Raw genomic sequence first — 21,479 nt, 5'->3', positions numbered from 1 at the left:
TTAAATCCCTCGGACATGCGTAGACGCTGATCCGTGCTGCTGGGTGCGCCATGTTGGCTGGCTTACACTGGGAGTGGAGTTAGGCAAGCTGCTTGAAAAACCAAACCAGTTTCCAGACATGAATTGCTTCGAGGATAGCGAGTAAACGTACGCGGTAGGATATATTCGTGTCCTGCAGTGCCAAGTGTTTATCTTGCCAAATTACTCAGCCATTTTCCCGTGCAGAGGTGTCTCGGTAAACTCGACTCTCATGGATCCCAGGACCGCTTGGATCCAACCGGAGCAGAAGGGACCTGCCAATTCCCTGTGGATGCACATTTGGGAAACCTCTCAGGGATTTGGAGCAAACTCTAGCATCGACAACCTCCTTCACTACCATCGTAACTTAGCAGCGCACAATGGCAACTCCACGGACACTCACGGTGACTACTGTAAAAACGTAGCAGCGCCAACAGGAGGTGTGTTTGGGAAACTAGCGAAGCGAGACGGCGGAGAGAGGGGAAGTGTCCGGAGGAAGGGCTCGTTGTCGCCGTCCTCCTCCTCTCTGGACTCGGAGGCCGAGAGCTCCTCTCCCTCCGGATCCTCTCTGCACATCGACAATTTAAACGTCGCAGAGGAGGCCCACCGCTTTTTCCACTACGGCGAGCACGAGTTGAACGAGAACAATCTCCGGCGGCAACACCCCCCTCCGCCTTTTCACGCTGTTCAGCAACACTGTCGCAGCATGCAACAACCCTTCAGCCACACCCCCAGTGGGATGAAAAATCAGCACGGGAATAAGCACCACCACCACCAGTCACACTCCTCCGGCCGCAGGAGGCATCTGAACAGGGCCAACACTTTCCACGGCATCAACCCCCTCTACTTCGGCAGTAATGGACACTTTGTAGACTCTACCTGTAGTCTGTGGAAAACCAGGCGATACAGCCCGGGAATCAATGGGTGAGGACATGTGGAGCCATTTTTAATATTCAGCCAAACACTCAATATTTCTTAAAGTCAGTCTTAGGTTCTTTAAGGGTGTCCCAGCCGGTCAAAACCAAAAAGTACATCTTGTACATATTTACTACCTTGAATTAGACCAGCACAACATAAATAATAGAAATGGGAATCTCTAAGTATCACACGATTTGATTCTAAATTGATTTTCGATTCAGATTTCCAGTTCACAACTCATCCGCTATTTCTTATGAAGAAGTGATCATTTCAGCCTCTACTCCAGTCTGAGAAGCTGTAAATTATCATTTGACATTAGCTTAGTAAAACGTGCTCAAGTGAATGCATTTTTATTATCTAATTCTTATTATAAAAGACTAATAGTTGGACTTAAATTGCAAAATAACTTGCTATGAATAAAAAAATATGGGCTTAAGCAGAAAACAATTTTTTTTTTCAGAAACTTGTCAGTGGAAAAAACTATCCCAAATCTAAAGCCTTCACTGTTAACGATCCTTTTGGAGAGCAAGTGTTATGTTTTAATAAGCGACCATGTTAATTGATGACTTTTCAGCTGAAAGTGGCAGCAGTTGCTTTTCTAACAATATTATTTAAACGCTGTATTTTATTTGTTATATATGCTAAGAAGATATGAATTTGATGAAAAACTAAACAAACTGTTTTTGTTTGGTTTTTTTAAGTTTTTTATATCTTTGGGGGCACAGATAACCTAGTGGTTAGCTTGGGCCTTGTGTATGCAAACAGCCATGGTACAAGTCCGTCCTGCAGCTCCTTTCCCTGCTTCTGACTCTCTCAGAGGTCCTCCTCTCTGGAAGTAAAGGCATAGAAAGCCCAAAAATATTTATTTTTAAAAAGATATCTGTTGTTATACACTGGACGTGGGGTCACCAGTTAACATGATCACTTGTTAAACTGTAACACCAGTCTTTTACGTGTAACAGACAATAGATCCTGTTATTTTTCTTGTTTAAAATCTAATTTTGATTGATTCTGAATCATAGAAGTTAATATGTGGAATACTGCCAGGAATTTATTTTTTCTAGCACCTCTCTTAAATATGAATAAGAACAGTCAGCATTTTCTTTTCATTGCTATGCACACTTGTAGTTTAAATCTTTAAAGCTCTGGTGAGGAATTTCAGTTTGTGTTGATTCTGGCTCCCCCTGTGGACGAAATAGTACCTTTTGTTTCTTCTGATTTTTGTCCTGTACATGTGCCTTTACCAGCAACTTAGATATGATGGAGGTTCCCAAACTTTTACCAGCTGATGACCCCCATTCCCTTTGTGTTTCCCTCATTTAGAGGCGACATTATTAATTTCAGCCTGTTTAATTACCATCTAAAAACTCTCAATGGTGCCTTAAATGATCCATAAATCTGGTATTTTATTGTGTTTCAAAGTTTATGTCTGTTTGAAGAAGTGTTGTTTAATCTTGACTCAGTCCTATCCATCCTGCATTTTAAATGCATCCAGTTATACTTTCCCATTTAATATCATTATGTCATAAGTTGTCTTGTTACTCTTGTTTCTTTATAGTCTTCATGAGGAAATTGTGGACTTTTTCAACTTCATGTCACCGCGACCAGAGGAGGAGGCCATGAGAAGAGATGTCGTGTACAGAATAGAAAGTGTCATAAAGGACCTGTGGCCCACAGCTCGGGTGAGTGTGCAGAGGCTTGGAGAGGGTAACTCAAGCTGTTTGTGAAACAAGTACTATACTTTGGTCTACACAATATGTTATCACCATGCCAAGGGCCTTTTTTTTTTTCTAGCCATTTGCCCTGTTCAATGCCCTTTTTTCTCGTCTTGCTATAGCCAGTCATTTTAGGAAATGAGGTATATATGGATCTTCTGAAATGGAAAGCAAAGTGCCCAATACCAAATCAGAATAAAGTCGAGCCAGGTCAGGCTGGTTCCACATATAGAAATGCAAATGGAGACACAAATTTCAGGGGCACCTTTGACCTTAGATCTTAGATTGGACAGGACATTTGTATTAAGGGCATCTTTCCATTGACACTCTGGATGTTGCTGTTCATAAAACAGAGTAACAACCAGCAATACCACTTTAAATCACACCTAAATCCAGAGTTAAATATTCACACACACACTAATATTTCATCGGTCTTGTAGTTATTGTATGACTGAGATTTCTAATGTTTTTATTTCTTGTATTTTCTTATTGTAATGCTCTTAAATAGTGCCTGTTGTCTTGAAGTTAGTGCACTATCTATTTGTGCTGTCAAAACATAAAACCTTTTGGACAACACTGTATGACAGAAAACAGTTAGGCAGATGTAATCATTCGTTCTGTCATTTTTAGTCTTACAGACATGCTAACATGAGTGACTTATTTTCCAGTGTATGCTGCCAAAATGTTTGTCACAGTGTACTTCTCTAACAAATTACACTTCTGGTTTACAGTGTAAACATTTTGAGCTAATCATGGCCCAGCGACGTCCCAGCAGGCCTCTCTCTTAGTACGAAATTTATCTTCTCTCCAAAGACCAATTTGTATAATTTTTCCAAGCTGTTGCATTGAAAATGGTTTATTTTTGTCACAGACTTTGATTCAAGAAATGAAAATAATGATATTCTTTATTAAAAGCACCATGTATAAGACAGTCTGTTAAGTTTAAGTCCTCCTGCTATACAGAAGACACTCATGCATCATGTTCTAACTATAACCTATATCTTGAATAGAAGTGTATTCTAAACATGGCCTAAAATGCCATTTAAACTCCTTCCATGTTATGCCTCTCGCAGCTTTGTGCAGAATTCAACATTTTTGCAGGCCAGTCTAGCTGCAGACCAAGGGTTGTAAGATGTCGATTATTAGTAGTGCATGTGACCAATAACCAATATTTGGAATTGATGTGCGTTTTTATGACAAACATAATGTACTTTATGTGGTAAAAGTAAAACTGCATGTTAAAAAAATTAAGAAAGAGGTCGTCTTCTCCTCCTCCTCTGTGTCAGAGCTGCTGTCAAATGTTTATGGTCAGCTGTGTGCTGGGATGGTTTGACTCAAGGGGTCACGGACATTTATTGAAACAATCCTGTGTATATGGAAAACTTTTCTAAATGAACCAGAAATGGATTGTTTTTTTTTGTCTCCATGTGGAGAAGGCCTCAGTATCGTATGAGAGTAGTTCTCCACTGCAACTGGTATATCTTCTAATTGTGTATTTGAACCAATGTCTTGCTTGTCATATGTCCAAAGTTGTTGAAAAAGCCTGAATTTTGGCATGACACTGCAGAAATGGCACACAAGATCTTCAATTGAACAGTCTGACACTCATTATGTAGGAAAATGCCTGTTTATTTATAATGCCTGCATAGCAAATGTTTGCATGGTCGCGTACAGGACAAATTGTCTACAGTTTGGATCATTTATGCACAAACTCTTATTAAACAGCCTATAACTTGAATACTGTATTACACCCTATTAAATAATGTTTCTTGTTAAAAAGAGAGTGGTGGGTAAAAATATTTCTGGCCAGTAGATTTTTGAATCAACTAGCCACAGTAGCAGGTAGAATAAAAAGTCATATTCCAACCCTCTTAGGCAAAAAAATAATCTATAGTAAAACTTCTTATTACAAACTTAAAGGTGACATATTTTACCCCTCTAAGACAAGTTTATATTGTTCTCAGTGGTCCCCAAAACATGTCTGTGAAGTTCATTGCTGTAAAATACTCCAGTACTGGATTTCTGCATGTCTAAAACCCCCCTGAATGAGCTGTTTCTGTGTCTGTGGCTTTAAATGGTAATTGGCTGTCTGACTCCACCCCTGACCACATCCCTCTCAGGAAATGGATGCAGCACTCCTGATGTTACAAACACTTTTATCCGAAGTTTAGGACCTGACTAGGATTCGACCCATCAACCTCCCAGACCATGGTCAGCAGGGTAACCCACTGAGCTATCCAGCATCTCATCTGATAGCTGAGAGGATCAGTAGAGGAGGGCGAAACTTTCCTCCAAGTGAGGGAGGGCCAACCAAACCTGGGGGTGGGTGCTAAGGCCCCTGGTGAGGTCACTAGATGTAAAATCTGAGAACGGCTTGTTTGAGCACACATTTTCTGAAAGGTAGAGAAAGAGAGGGGGAAGGGAATGGATTTTTCTGCTACTTGAGGGAATTGTGGACAAGCCAGGGACACACATTTTTGTTAGAAAAGCCTGAAAAAGTGATTTTTTTGCATAATATGTCCCCCTTAAAGCCTTTTTACACCAAAAGTGACTAACCTGACCTACACAACCTGATTACAAACATTTAATACAGCCAACTCAACTTAGCACGTACAGGAAAAAAAGCTCATCCTCTATGAACACTGTAACACAGCTAACATATCCACTGTTCATGTAACTACTTCTAAAACTGCAAATGCTGCGTACTGGAAAATTAGGCCTCCTCTCACCCTCTCAGAAATGAATGGGGGTCTGGAGATCTGATTTTCATGCCCATTTAGCTGAGGGAAACTGTTTTTTAGACCTTTATCCCCTCTTGCCTTTCTATATCTTTGGTGTATCATTTAAGTTGAGTTGGCAGTTTTTGAGGTCTTTATTTTGTTTCCATTAGCATCTTAAATAACACTGTAGAAGAAATAACAGAAGTCAGTAGTGAAGAAGTGTTGCTAAAACCCTGTTGCAACATTGCCGATGAATGAAAAAGGTTAAAATGATTATTGTAGGGATGATGAATTATGTCTTTAATCAGGCATGTAATCATTTCTCTTACTGTTCCTTGCAGGTGGAGATATTTGGCAGCTTCAGCACAGGACTTTATCTTCCAACAAGGTACATTTTATGTCTGTACCTCACACAGCCTGACCTTTACATGGGCCTCTGTTAAATGCCTCATTAACATGTCAGTTTCAGGGAGCTCTTTCTGTGTTGGGGCATGTTTGTGTTCATTTTTGTCATGGCTTCAGTAGGATGAAGTGTACATCATGTAACTGTGCGGTAGCATAACGACAATCCAGTGACTTTTATTTAGAAGTTATTACAGTCATGGTGTCTGTGTTTACAGTATGTCTAAAGGCTTGTTAAGAGGATTACAAGGTTTTAGAGCTGAACCATTTTGGAAAAAAGTGACTTTCAACATATACTGTGAAAAGACAAAACAAAAACTACATAATGTCAGCAGACTCATTAGGAGATTGTGTAACTGTATATCTCATTTTCTCTGTCACACCACTGAACCCAATACTAATGTTTTAAACTGGGTTAATCTCATTTAGATAAATTAAAGAAGCAAAAAATGTTTCCTCATATAAACCTATAGTAATAGTCACCTTATATTCTATAAAGTCAGACTTCTTAAGTATCAAACTGTGTGACAGCTTAGACCCTGTTTTTACATTCAATTAACTAGGATTAACATCTGTTTTTGGCTTTTATATCCCATTCAGCAATAAGTGCTGGTCTTTAATCTTCCAAACAGCCCTCTGACTTTTAATGTCTATTTAACAAACAAAAACAGAAAAAGGAAACCAGCCCTTAGACACATCACTTCTGGCTCATACTTCGTCTCTATTTGAGTTGTCATCTCGATCTAACCAGGGCCTCACAGGGTTTGATGAATAGTATACTACTGCATCCCTTTGAACGTAAAGTTACGTATGTAACCATGGTTCTGTGAATCCTGGATGACCACCACTTAGTCAGCCAATTCAGCCAAGCCAATTCTTGTGATCTTGCGAGAAGATTCAGTGGGAACTGATTCCCTGATGACACTGGAAGATACAGACTCTCCGGTCAGCAGGTGCCGCATGTGACTTTGTTGGTATAGCTCCTTGAGCTGCGCATGCACAATTTGTTATCCAGTGCTTGAAGCATCACCTCTGGCAGTCAGGAAAGATGAAATAGAAGTATGTTAATGACAAAATGAGGGAGAAAAGCTGTTAAAGATTCACTACTAGACTCTAAGCTTGTGGCTAATCTGCCCCATTTTTTAAAATTATTATTAGCAGCTTCCCCATGCAGGCATACCTACATCAAGTAAATGTGTGGGTTGTTATTTGCATGAGAGATGGACAAGTTAGAATTCTAAGCTGGTCGTCACTCAGGATGTATTGCAAGTGCATAGAGTTGACACACATAGTAAGTAGTCATTTTTGGGGGGGTATCTGAATGCCCAAAGCAGATGTTACTACAAAGAATAGCTATGAAAACCCTCTCTTATTCCATGAATGATTGGTAAGGCCTCTTAACAGTGTTCATTTTGACAGGTATTTTTCATTTTAGTCTCAGTATTAGTCTTTAGATTAAAATACATTTTTTGTAGTTTTAGTCACATTTTAGCCATTTATTCCCTTTAGGTTTAGTCTAGTTTTAGTCTACAAAAACGTAAAAACGTTTAGGGTCAGTTTTAGTCCATAAAAAGTCCTCACCTTTTAGCCCTTAGTTTTAGTTCAAGCATTTATTCTCTTGCCTAAATCTAGTACCAAACTATGTGTTACCTGAGATCCCTGCTTTCTACAGGTTAGAGGCAGAAGAGCTATAGATGTATTGCATTTTGACAAATTATATTTTAGACTTTTTTTTTTTTTTTTTAATGGAACATACTTTTTGTCCGTTTTAGTCATCAAAGATCTATTTTTGGCTTGTCTCAGTCTAGTCTTTCTCATGGAGAAAGTGTGCCAACGAACATCTTTTGTTATAGTTTTAGATCAAATCACCACTAATTCTGAGTAGACAAATGGGTCATTTCCACTGAGCGGTCCAGTTTAGTTTGTTTCAGCACAGTAAGTGTTTTGTTTATGTTTCCATAAAAGTTGGAAAGTGTCCAAGAGTCTGCTCTCTGTGGAGTGGGTGAAAACAGGAGAAAAACGGATAAATATCTGCTTAGATTAGGGAATTTTTGGACTCAACAGAGATCCATACTGTTTTCTGACGTTTATATAGACCTGATTTCATGTATACAAAACAGAGCCTGAAGGCACACATCAGCCTGGACCATCATTGGTTGATGTGAAACGTGGTTTTGTAATTGTGATGCTTTAGATCAGCTGTTTTTCTGTATTTCGGTGATTAATTTGCTTTTATTTACTGTAGGTCATCTGTTTAAAGATTGCTTAGTGGTCCCTGAATCTGTTGGCAAAAATTCTGTGTGTGTAAAATGAGATCAATGTAGCCCAGCTGTCTTCCTTTGTCTGGTTCTGTTTTAACACCTGTTAAACTTTCCCTTTATTTTTAATGTGACAAAATGACAGGGTACAACTCAACCTTTGTATCATCATCATATGATAGTGTAAGAAATCTTCACTTCATGTATCATTCATGGAAATAACTAGGGATGCAGGATATTGGATTTTTGCCATTATCCGATATGCCGATATTTTAAAACTCGTTTTGACTGATACCAATATTTAATTACATTTTTTCCACTGTAAAGAACACCAAGTTTATCCTGGACTATATATGTATATATTTGAATATTGGTAGTCTATTTTTTTGGAAACTGACAAAACATTTGATTTTCATCAGAAATGAAAGATGTTTTTTTTTTTTGTTGTTGTTGTTTTTTTACAAATACAGCCATACACTAATGAAAAACTTACAGTACTGTCTTTGGGTTACATGTGCATGACATGCTACATGTATTTTTAACAGTACAGCCAAAGTCATCTGCATGTTTGAGGGCTATAAAAAGCAGCAAAAATAACCTGCTGACACTGAGCTCCACAGTGCAAAAAAGAAATAGCTTATAAATTTAGACTGATTCTCCTAATTACTCAGCCAGTTGGCATGATGGCTCCCTGAGATACTCCTGACAAAGTGCTTTAAATAACAACAACAACAACAACAAAAAGACAGATTCTTAAATACAAAAAATCTAGCTATAGTTCAGAGCTTAACTATGATTTTACATTTTTTAGACTCAAGATGAACAAAAGAAATAAAACTTCAACTGAAGTAGTTCTCCTGATTCTGCTTTAAACAGGACTAACTAACTGAGCAACCAAGTTTAATGGGCATTTCACTGTAAACGGCTCTCTAACAGCCCAGTGACACCCACATCTCCAATGCTGGAGACACCTTCATGCACCTTCGAGTATGCATGGGAGACGGCACACAGAAGGCCGTCATTGCTTTTGCCATGTTTCACGCACTGTCATGTAGCACGACATGCACGTTCCGTATCACCGTATCAGACACCGTGGGCCTGTATGTGCAGCTATAAAACAATCTGTGGTCAAGTACTACTCCACCTTTGGTATTTTACTGTATGGTTGATCTCATCAAATTTGAATGTTAATGTTCTTTTAAGGTAAGAGGAAGGAGAATGGAGGGAGGCTTGGCTTTTATTCTTACTTATTAAGCTACTGTAATAGCCCAACTTCATCTAGTGTCTTTATTAACGTGCTGTTATGGCTCAAAACCTTTCTATTAACATATTCCATCAGCTGAGGGTCTGCACTGAACAACATTAACATGTTATTAAACTGATAGCACTTTTCAGCAGAAATTTCCTGCTTTCTTCCTACTGATTTTTGCCACTCAGTGGCTAGAACAGCAGAGACTTGTGCTGCCTGTGACGTCTCATGCATACGGTCCACCCACTAAGTGATGGTACAGGTGTCCGTGAAAACACAAACTGTTTTGAGGTTTATCATACCAAACTACTTTTTCCAACCAGATTACCTAGTGGAAATGCAGTTATATAGGACAGTGCTACCTTTGAAAGGGCTTTTAAGTATTTTAAAGGTACCATGCTCTTTAGATTTCTGTATTTATTTAATTTTCTCAGTGACATTGACCTGGTGGTGTTTGGAAAGTGGGACCACCCCCCTCTTCAGGAACTGGAACAAGCCCTGAAGAAACACAACGTGGCTGGCCCGTATCCCATCAAGGTCCTTGACAAAGCTACAGTAAGTCCAAAGAAGTGCAGCGTGGAGTTTTTTTACATTGTGTCCTTATGATTGAAAACTTAAACCATTAATCTGAGAGAATCACCAAATACTTCCCAATGATTCAGAGATGGGGTTTTTTTTTTACCTGTCTTCAGGTGCCAATTATTAAACTCACTGACCATGAGACAGAGGTGAAGGTGGACATCAGCTTTAATGTGGAGACTGCTGTGAAAGCAGCACAGTTCATCAAAAGCTATCTTAAGGCAAGTTCTAAAAACTGGAGTTTCTCGTCACAGATGTGCCATTTTTGTGTGTTTCTTATGAATATTTTTCTGTCTTGTAGAAGTACACAGTTCTGCCTCCTCTGATCTTCGTCCTGAAGCAGTTCCTTCTGCAGAGGGATCTGAATGAAGTGTTCACTGGAGGAATCAGCTCATACAGCCTAATACTAATGGCCATCAGCTTTCTGCAGGTATTAACCTGTCTATTCATGATGTGTGTTTTGTTAGTAAAGGCTTTCATGTTAATACAAGGCACAATTTAAAAATCTGTTAGGACAGTATGATTGGCTTCTTCCTCATATTTGTTCCTTAATCCATGCTCATTAATGTCATGCTACTTAAACTGAGATGGAATTTTTACTTTTTCTTAATATGCAAGTCATGTACATAAAACATTTGATTGGAAAACTGAAATTATGCAAGAAATATCATAGTTTAAGTCTTATATAATCATCAGTATCTGAGCAAATTACATTCAGTTTTAATAGCCTACTGATTAACCCACTGGAGTTGAAGAAATCAGTCAGTTCAGTGGCTCAGAATAAATTAGTCTTTTAGATAGAAACAATAGCCCAAAAGAAGAATGTCAAAAAAGGTTGTTACCTCCGTCAAGGAGGTTATGTGATCATCAGGGTTTTTTAGTTAGTTAGTTGGTTAGCAACATAACTCAAAAAGTTATGGACAGATTTTGATAAAATTTTCAGGAAATGTCAGAAATAGCATAAGGAAGAACTGATTAGATTTGGGAGTAATCAGAGCCACCGCCTGGATCCAGGAATTTTTTAAAGGGTTCTTTACTATTGGGAGATAGGGCTAATGGCGGAGGTCTGCGCTGTTACCACTTTACACCAGGAGATGGCGGACATGAGTAACTTCAATCCCAGCAGCGTTTGTGGGCGTGTTTCTATTCAAAGTTTTGGAGTTTATAGAGTTTGAAAGACACGCCTGGTCGAGGAGACGAGTCAAAGTGTAACAGTGAGAAAGACAGCGAATTGTAGCGAGAATGCTCACATTGCTGGGAGGAATAGAGGAATATTCACCCTCTGCCATGACTTCCAGTCGTCCAGTGAGACCATGGGTGAGACTGTCAGTGCATCTGTTGGCACCGGCAGGCAACGCTTCCGCCATGACATTCCACCCATAGCAAAGCCAATGCTTTGCCTCACTGTGTTTCCACCCCACTGGGGAGGGAGAAATCGGCAAATGCCATGGTGGGGGGCACATGGGGACGGATCCGGGAATTTTTTTAAAGGATTCTTCACTATTGGAAAATAGGGCTAATGGCGGAGGTCTGTGGTCTCTGAGTGCTTTTCTAGTTTTTCAGGGATTAAAAACTCTCCCCTGTGGTTGTTGTACTTTTTATCTTTACCAATTCAGATACAGAAATTCCACTGAAAGATTTTTGTTTTAACTGTAATTAAATAAGGGTTATTAGTTTTCATAAAAATAGAGTATCAGTTGACCCCTAATACAGAGGCTAGAGTCCTCAACATACCGGTCGTGGGAACAATTCCTGGTCTTTACACTGTTTGGTGTATGTCTTCCCCCACCACTGTCTTTCACTATATATCCTGTCTCTCTTCAGCTGTCCTATCTGAATAAAGGCAAAAAGCCCCCCCAATAACAGTCTTAAAAATCCTGCCACACTTAGAAAGTTCTCATTTATCACATTAAAATCTATTAGGAAACTAGGTTTGCTTTCACATCTGGATCTCTTGAAGAGGTTGCTCTGGAACAAGGTCCTGCTGTCATTTGGACAAATGTAACCACAAAAACACTGGACTCTATTTCAGAAAAAAAAAAAAACAACCAAGCTAAGATAACTTTGAAGAGTTAGTCTCGGTTTGCTTTCAGCTAAACCTTGATGCTTTTTGTTTGCAAAGAGAATGTAATCAACCCAGCAACAAATAACTGCTTGTCTCATCACACCCCAGCAGTTAGTAATGTAAGCAGGAACTGTACTGGGCAGTGTTTAATAAAATAATAGTCATTTGCAAATCAATAGGATCTCTGCACCACTTTTGGTGCTCGGCACTAATTAGTATAAGAATGGCGTTAACTAGTTTAAGGATGGTAACAGGCTAACTACTCACCGTCTCATCAGCAGAACATCATAGGACTCTACAACATCGACTGGTTCAGCACCTCTTTTAGTTCAGTGAGTTTTGTCCAGCTCATTGAACCTGGGGAATTTGTCCTTTTCATCACTAGAAGCTCCACCTTTGCCAAGCTACTCTCTATTTTTACTTACTGCTGTCAGTTTCTTTTTGGGCACTTTGTAGGTGTTATGGTTTAAAGAGTGACTGTGTTAACTGGTGACCATTAGCTGCCTTTGTCTGTGATTGCCGTAGTTGACAGATGTTAAAACCAGCAAGAGTACCCAATGAACGCCCTTTTGTTTATTGTGTCTTTATTATATAAAACTGGCTCATCAGATGTGTCTTTAACGAGAACTAAAAAACAACTTTTACAATGAACACCACTGAACATCAGCTAACGTGGTCAAATCCAAAACACTGGCAGAGCACTGAAAGCCCTTCTTGTTCAGGCACTGATTCACAAGTTAAATTCTCAGTTTTGGTGTGTGGTGTCAGATATTTGACAAATATGTTCATCTGCCCAAATGTCGATTTAGGCATTTGGTTTTCTCACAGATCCAAGACAATCTATGACGTATTTTGTTTATGGCTTAACTGGCTGACTAGTGTCTTGGAGGGGAAAAAAGAGCATGGCAGTGTGCACAGTTTGGAACAGCAGGCTGTGACGTAAAGACATAAGAACAGCCTGTTGTTGGTGTGCTTTGCTTGCTTCACGCTCTTGTACTTTGAAAACAAAACAGCCCAAGGAAAAAAAGCAATAATTATTATATCATCTGAAAAAGAACAAAGCAAACAGGCTATATGCATGAAAGGACCCTAAAGCAGTTACAATGGACCTGCAAACTCAGATAGTCCACCCTAAATTAGCAGGGTGATCTATTCATGCAGATTGATTTAAAGTACATGATGCATAATCAGAACTAGCTCTGGGCAATTAATCGAAAATTAGATTAAATAGCAGTATGGCCTGCTGCAAACTGCAGAAGTTGCAATATTTCTTTAACCTGAAATTTGTGTCAAAATACCAGTTTAAAACTTTTATTTGCAGCAGAGGTGTTATGCATTACATATGCAATCATTTAAGACCCCTTTTGTTAGAAAAGTCTACAAAAAATCTTTCTTCAATTTGTATATTTTTTGGATAAAATATGAAGATGACTAAAAAGTGAACAATCTTTTTAATACAACAATTCATATCCAATTTGCAAAACAAGTCAAAATCATCACAATTAGATATTTTTTCAAGATTGTTCAGCCCTAGTATTATCTAATATTGTGTTGGTTATAATATAGAGTAAGTTATTGCTTCTGTTTGTTGGAAAATACATGAGATGAGGAACTTAAGGAATAATCAAATAGCAAATCATAATCCCGATATTGGGGAAAAAAAATCACAGTTAGATTATTTTCCCAAATTGTTCAGCCCTAATTAGAACTGCATTAACAGTAATGCATTATTTACATCAATATAGGCAATGAGCCATGATTTATAGGGAGAAAACATGAAAGTCTATTTAAAATTAGACGTTGAGCAGTCTGATTTTGCTGGAATGCAATGATCCTTCTTTCAGATGTTTGACTAAAAGTCCTTGATAGGCTAACTAAACTTTACAGAAATGTGATCTCTTTGAAATGTTTTAATAGACATATTTAGTGAGTATAGATAACAAGTTTAACCTGTCCTGTTCAACAGTTACACCCTCGGATCGACACAAGACGCACCAACATCAACCTGGGCATCCTGCTCATCGAGTTCTTCGAGCTGTACGGCCGTGATTTCAACTACATGAAGACTGGCATCAGGGTGAAGAACGGAGGAGCTTACCTGTCCAAGGAGGAAATGCTTAAAGCCATGGGGAGTGGGAACAGACCCTCCATGCTGTGTATAGAAGATCCAATACAGCCAGGTCAGATTGTGCATCTGAACTGTTAGTATGAGGGAGATTGACATTGTAGAAGCTACCCAATCATGTTAGTAATATGGATATGGCTTTAAAGTAGAAGCTGTATAAAAACTGTTTACAGGGTGCATTGTTTAAAAAAGAGGATGCAATCAATGTCATTTCAGAATCTGCTGGTATTATTGCTGCTGTTACTTTTCTGAGTCAAGTCCTGCCAGATTCTTCCAGATTGACCTTCTCTTCTTATGTCCTTAGTTTGTGAAGTTTTGATTTATCTTGCATATCCCCTCTATAATTGAAAAGATCCAGCATTTTTATACCCACATGGCTGGTAATGGTGCACATTTCACTGGATTTTTATACTAGAGAAGTACACATTGTATTATCAATACTGATTTTCTTGCTGCTGTCATGTTATGATCTTTATAGGTAACGATGTGGGCAGGAGCTCATACGGTGTCCTGCAGGTGAAACAGGTGTTTGACTTTGCCTACATGGTCCTGAGTCATGGTGTGTCTCCTCTTGCACGCGCTTACCCCAACAAAGAGTATGACAGGTAGGTTTCCTCCATAATATTGTTTTTTTTAAAGGGGACAAAATCGTATATTGTGTTTTGACCAAAGCACAGCACAGACGTTTCAATACGACAACTTGTGTTAAAAGTGGACAAAGGGTATGACATTGTCCAAGCTTCATTTTTGCACTGACAGCACACCCACATTACCCTTTCTTTGTTGCAGTACCTTAGGCCGCATCATCAGAGTGAGCCCAGAGGTGTTGGCCTACAGGGACTGGACCATCAAGAAGTGGGGACTGAGGCAGTACGCCAAGCTTGAGAATCAGGGTAACTTTGTGGCCTCAGCTTCCCACAACATTGGTTGAATTGCCATTGATTCCTAATGCTCTGAAATCAGTTTGAATCTTTCTTATTTAACAGTAGCTTGTTTCCTAGATGTGGATACCTGTGGGCAGGACTTTTCCAGGCTGATGCTGGTTTCTGTGGAGGATCAGAGGGACACATCCTCCCCCCTCAGTGCCGACTCCCCCTCACCTTCTCCAGTCTTCCTCCCTAGCCCTCAGCACCACTCATCGTCGTCATCTGCATGCTCACTCTCCTCCTCCTCAGGGAGTGACATAGTAAGCACACAGGATCATTTTTGTCCTTTTATTTACCATCAGTGGTAGAAATAATGTTAAGAAGTCAAGGATGTATTGAATTGATTGACACGTACTCACAGTAGATAACTTAAATTGACACTACAGTCATTTGCCTTTGTTAAACTAATGAAGTATTTTTCTATCCATTTAAATACATAAAATTTACCTTTTTGCAGGAATCTGATTCTCCACCCAGCAGTAACACTGCTATCCAGCTCCACCCTCTCACTCTGGCCTCAGTCCAATCAGTAATCCAGATGACTGCTGACCTGAGGGCCACACAGCAGGCAGGCTTTATCCACACTACGCCTCAGGTAGCCCTGCTATATTTTGATTTTAAAGTTTGATGGAAAAAATGAAGATTTACTGAAATTTACACTGGAGCAGTTCCCCTGGAGCATTGGCCACATGATGTCCTCCTGGTTTTTAACAATATGCGGTGGAAAAAAGTTGCAATGATGCTGTTTGGCCTTTTTAACATTCAGTGACATGGATGCATGTCATTGCAATACAGCACTGTATCACAGTTAAGATCCCTTCAGTTATGGTCAAAACTGCAGATAAAACTGCACAAACTTATATCTTGCTGTAAAAACATCCTCTATACTCAAGACAGTTTTGCTGCAGACCTTTCTTCTCTGACGGCCACTCTTACAGACCATTCATCTGGGACGCCGTTTATCTCAGAACAAAAATACACTCTAGAACTTGTGAATTAAAATAAATTAAACTTCCAGTCATGGTAAGGGTTAAGGTAAGGATTAGGATACCAAAACTAAAATTCAAAAACCTGACCTGCAAAACCTAATTAAAAATATTTTAATAAAGCAGAGTAAACAGTTTACTTCGAGGGAAAAAGCTTTTTGTCCATGATAATATTCTAAAACATTGACTGTAAATTACTTAAACTGCAAAGATAACGTAGCTAAAGCTAAGCTCACAACATAGCTACTCATCTTGTGTAGCTGCTTTATCTTCACAAGTTGGCTTTAGCTATGTTCACTAAAGCCAACTTAGCTATAGATACATGGCTAGGTAGCTAACACTTTTGTTGCTGATGTAGCTAAAGCTAAGCTAGGAAAAGCAGCTATGTAAGCTATTCAGATACATTAGATCTATATAGCTACGTTAGTTTTAGCTAAGTCTGCTAAATTCATGTAGTCTAAGCTGGCTGTAACTGCACCTCTTAAAATGGCTCCTTTGCAAGCGCAATTTTGAATCCTTTGACTGAGCAGTTCTGGGACAAGATCATTCACACATTTAAAAGCTAGCTGAATAGACAAGAAATTAATGAAATCTTCAGAGCTTAATAATTTATACTTTTCTCGAGTCTTCAAATGGTGCCATTCATTGGCTCCAGAGTCTTTAAGGTTTGTATAAAGATAGCTGTTTTCATTGCAGATTGGGTGGTCTGATCCCAGAGAGTAACACACTATGAAAAGCATAATAAAATCACAGCATACATGACCAGTGGGGCAGCCTTTATTGGTAATCAAGTTCTTATAAGTCAAAAGTAGTTTAAGTTAGTCTTGATGATCTTGGATGCTTTTCTGATATGTGCTACAAATTTTAATTTCAAAGTTCAAGGTAACATGGATATTACATCTTCCACATACATTGGGCAGCATACTTTTTCACAGCTGTCTGGTAGCTTGTTTATTTTTTATGTAGAGGCAGAAGAGTATCTGTCCTAGAATGGAGCCTTGTAGGACACCCACCTTGGTTTTAAAAGGATCATAAATGAACTAGTCATTGAAACACATTGTATTTGGGATTCATGATGACGTTTACTAGCAGTTCTCTCACAAAACTTGTGCTCTGGTAACTGTGCAAAACGGCATACATTTAAGTCTCCTCCACCCACCCCCCCATCCCCAATTTTGCAATCACTGAACTAAACTTTGCAATCAGTCCTGCACAATGCATGATGGGCAGATGCGTCCATATGCCCTTTCTGTTTATATTATTGCTCCATTGCGATTTCTAAGCATGCTGAAGACTTAATTAGATATGGAAATTTTTTTCTTAAAAAAACTTGAAACAATACCCTTTTCTAAGGTGTGAGTAGGCCCAGGAGTGATTGTATTTCAAAGTGGACTGTGGTACATTGGAGTAGGGAATAGCTAAACTGTGATATAAATGTATGATGTATTTTTTAATTAGAGTCTACAGTGAGGAGTGAATGTCACAATTCCCATTTTATGTTCAACTAGTAGAAAGCCTCCCTTCAGCAGGGTCCTTTGATATACAATATGTCTCTTTTGTTTTTCTAGGTCCAGATGCCGCTCCCAGAGAACCTGGCCATCGCCTCACTCCCTGATTGCCAATTTTACCGCGAGAACCCGCCCTCCATCAGCGGCGTGCACCGTCACGCGCCCCAACCTGCACAAGTCTCCCAGCACACCAACTCCCCAAGCCCTCTTCCCAGCCCCCTCCACCAACTTCACCATCCTCAGGTTGGAGGACAGCAGAGCCACGCTTACACCACAAGATCCAACTCCCACGGCTCCCTAGAGCCACACAAAACTGGCTTTAAGCACAACCAAGGTGGCCCCCGAGGTCAAAACCACTCTCAAGGTAACTTCAGTCCCCAGCGGCAGTTCGCTCAGCAGGGTCACAATTCTGGGGCGGGTTTCAGGAACCAGCAGTACAACCAGAACACATGGAGGCGCAGGAAGAGGGACGATCCTCCTGTTCTCAACCAGAGCAGGTGAATGATGGACACTTGACAAGACTGGCATTGAATTTTGAGAAGCTGTGAATGAGACTTAAGACGCCTGTTCTCCAAAGACACCCACTTCATCTTGGAATCCAGAAGTCGATGACAGTTGTTGTGCAGGGTGTGGAAGTTGCATTTCTGCGCTAGCTCTGTTCAGGAGAGGTTAGACTTTAAACAACCTAAAACTGCATCACATTCAGTCTGACTGAATTTGGAAGCCTTTCCTCTACATTTGATGCAGACCAGCACAAACTCTGGCTTCATGGAGGAAGAACCGAGTCCCCTAACTGGATCTGTTCAGCAGCGTCCTCTTAAAGACTCTGGCTGGATGCGTAAAGAATATCAACTTCATACATAAAAAACATCTTGAAGTCAACATGATGTGCCATAGCACTGAACTGGTTAATCAAACCTGGTCTGTCTTGAAGATTTGACCCTCCCTGGGCTGTTTCCATCAGGTTTTAGGCTCATGCAACTCCTTTCTGGCTACGCTCTTTGATTCAGAGCTCTTACAGCTTGGACGATCACCTACAAATTGTACTCTGGACTGAAGCGAAGCACTACCTTTCTACCTATGCAGCGCAACGCTGACTCCATGTTTTCGGTGTGATGGCACAAAACGGACCTTGTCTCAAGTGCTTAAACTGTGATGACTTGTTTGAATGTACCCAGTGTTACTTTTTGTGTGTTGGTCATTTTCTTTTGTTCTCTTGTTTTTGTCACTGAGGGATATTTTTTCTTGTTCACATTGGCACTACTTTGTTTTCATAAACATTACCACCTTATTTTATGTTTGTTGCGTTCATGTGCAATAATGACTTGCTTTTATTTAATTTATTTCACATTTTTAGGTTTATTTTAGGGGTTCTCCCTAGGATAAGTTTGCTTTTTTTAATTTCTAGACTACATTGATCAGTGCAATAGATGGATTTAAGGGCCTTTGAAGGAATGTGTTTGTGTGTACAGCTTTCCAGCAGAAAAGGGCGCTGTGGTATTGCAACATGAGAAATGTGCCAAAAATCCTATGATGCCAACATTTTTCTCATGCTTAATTTACCATTGCAATATGATCACTTGAATTTTTGCCAACTGCCTGTCCAAATGTTTTTCCACCTTGTTCTCCTTTCAAAACAGTGTTATTTTCAGTAGTTATAGGGTGTAGTTTCTCCTGTCAGACACGGAGGAATGCATCTTTAAGCCGTTTTTTAGTCCACATCATTTCAATAATAGTTGGTGCTACTTATTACCAGCAAAGTGCTTGTGTTTTTGCCTTATCTCCTTTGGATTCTGTTGAAGCAACAGGTTTAACTGCCTTCTTAAATGACCAAATTTGCCCTTCTTCCTATACGTAGCCAGCTTTGTGTATTTGTTTCTGTGAGCACTGCCAGGTTTTACTTGGCTTTTATTTTCTACAAGCAGCTTCTAGGTGAATGCTCCAGGAGTAGGCTCCTACTGCAGTAAACGAATGTCAGCATGTCACATCTATTTTTTTTTTTTCTTAAGTTAAAGTGAGAGTTATAAACCGGTTGTACAAGAGATTTTCATTTCCTCTATTTAAAGACAAGACAAGGTTTTGAAGCTGAATTTACACAGCAATCCATAACAGAGCGTGGAATGTAAATGAGTTTTGGTAGAGCCATGAACAAAACCAAAATTTCATGAAGTCCTACATTTCAGAAGTCTGTCAGTATTAGACTCCCTTGCAAACCAGACTGATGATAACATGATGTTGTTACAGGGCTATCCCTTGTGTTTGCAGTGCGGCTTTAAGCCGTCCAGAGGATAATCGTTGGGTTGTTGCATCATATTGACACAAACCAAACCCCATGCTCATGTACGTCATTAAGGATGGGTTATGTGTAAATGACTGACATATAGATGTATACCTTGTTTTTTTATGTAAGTTTTTCTATTTTTTTAATAAACATTTTAAAACCTCACTCTGTTAAGTGTCTGCAATTTTTCTTTTATAATGTCCTTTTTAGTGGGGAAAATTACAGGTACAGGTCAAAAATAAGAATATTGTGAAAGTTAATTTTTCGTGTGATTTCCTTCAGAAAGTTAAATTTCCATATGTTCTAGATTCATCTCATGCAAAGTGAAATATTTCAAGACTGTTTTAAACTTGCTGATTGTGGCTTACAGCTCATGAAAATCAAAAATCGACTCTCTCAAAACATTAGAATATTGTGGAAAAGTCTAATTTGCAAAGGTTTTCTCTCACTCTGGTTCCCTACGTGCTACTACAATCATGAGGAAGACTGCTGACTTGAGAAATGCCCAGAAGACAATGAGGGTAAGCCACAGAAGGTCATTGCTGAAAGGACAGGCTGTTCTCAGAGGCTCAATCAAAGCATGTTTATGAAAAGTTGACTGGAAGGGAAAAGTGTGGTAAGAAAAGGTACACAAGCAACAGGAATGAGCGCAGCCTTTAGAGAACTGTCAAACAAAGCAGATTCAAGAACTTGGGCGAGCTTCACAAGGAGTGGACCGAGGCTGGAGTCAGTGTATCTGCAGCCACCCAGCATTAATGTAGTTGACTAAAACTATGACTCAAAAAGTTTCGTCTACCGCCTTTTTTTCCATGACAAAAACTAGACTAAGACTAACAAAAATAGATCTGTGATGACTAAAACTGGCACAGAGTAAGTTTAGTTTTCGTCAAGATGACTAAAACTAGACAAAAATGTAATGTAGTTTTCGCCGGATATTCAAAATCCATGACATTTCTCCACCGTGGGTAAATCAGTCAAAACACAATGCAGTTGTAGCAATTCTGCCTCTGAGCTTTAAAAAGAAGCGACCCCAGGTTTAGCAGAGTGCATAGAACGTAGTACCATGATTTGGTGCCAGATTTACGCAAGAAAATAAATGCTTGGACTGAAAGTAAAGACTAAAAATTGAGGACTTTTAAGAACCAAAACTAGACTAAAATGTTTTTGAGTTTTCATCTCCTAAAACTAGACTAAAACTAAAAAGGGTAGAAATGACTAAAATGTGACTAAAACTAAAAGACATTTCATCTAAGACGAAAATTAAATATAACTGCCAAAATTAACACTGCAGCCACCAGGCTTGCCCAGGAAATTGACTCTAAGTGTCATGTTCCTAGTGTGCTTCGAGCCAATCCTGTATCATAGAAGTCATAAGCTTCTCTCCTAAAAGTCTACACTTTAGTCATGTAATAGTTTTTATTTCAAATTCATTGTGGTGGAACAGCAGCAAATGATAAAAATGTGTCTCTGTTCATATACTTAGGACTATACTGTATGAGGTCAGCTAATCCGCATTTGGTAATCTTTAAAACTTTGCGCCTAGACCTGGTTGGTGTTATTCATTTTTCTTTGAAATGCCAGGGTAAAGGTTAGTTAGATATTCTGATTCTTAGGGGAAACAACAAATCTAGATTATAATTATCTGAATCAAACCCTTTTGAGCAATCAGACTCTGAGGATTTTGGTCTTTCTGCTGCATCACTAATGAAGTGTATTTAGAGACAGCCAA

The 21,479-nt window shown here is 39.3% G+C and overlaps 1 protein-coding gene across 1 annotated transcript; it reads left to right on the top strand.

The window, feature by feature from the left end:
• Positions 1 to 14: 14 nt before the first annotated feature.
• On the top strand, positions 15 to 19,915 carry LOC121513726 (terminal nucleotidyltransferase 4A-like). The gene is made up of 12 exons (XM_041793663.1): positions 15 to 942; positions 2,495 to 2,618; positions 5,713 to 5,759; positions 9,715 to 9,835; positions 9,973 to 10,080; positions 10,161 to 10,289; positions 13,891 to 14,104; positions 14,528 to 14,654; positions 14,839 to 14,942; positions 15,051 to 15,235; positions 15,433 to 15,570; positions 17,530 to 19,915. The coding sequence occupies exons 1-12, from the start codon at positions 251 to 253 to the stop codon at positions 17,968 to 17,970; spliced, it is 2,430 nt and encodes an 809-aa protein (XP_041649597.1). The 5' UTR covers positions 15 to 250; the 3' UTR covers positions 17,971 to 19,915.
• Positions 19,916 to 21,479: the final 1,564 nt, after the last annotated feature.

The sequence above is a fragment of the Cheilinus undulatus genome, linkage group 8, assembly GCF_018320785.1.
Source record: "Cheilinus undulatus linkage group 8, ASM1832078v1, whole genome shotgun sequence".
Lineage (NCBI taxonomy): Eukaryota > Metazoa > Chordata > Actinopteri > Labriformes > Labridae > Cheilinus > Cheilinus undulatus.
Note: the sequence above shows the minus strand (reverse complement) of the source record. Positions and strands in the feature narration are given on the sequence as shown.

Bases quoted from the DNA above. Each gene is read 5' to 3' on its own strand.
- LOC121513726 (XM_041793663.1), top strand. From the start codon at position 251: ATGGATCCCAGGACCGCTTGGATCCAACCGGAGCAGAAGGGACCTGCC. The intron at 14,105-14,527 runs GTCAGATTGTGC...TGATCTTTATAG, and splicing joins AGAAGATCCAATACAGCCAG to GTAACGATGTGGGCAGGAGC. The intron at 15,236-15,432 runs GTAAGCACACAG...ACCTTTTTGCAG, and splicing joins CCTCCTCAGGGAGTGACATA to GAATCTGATTCTCCACCCAG.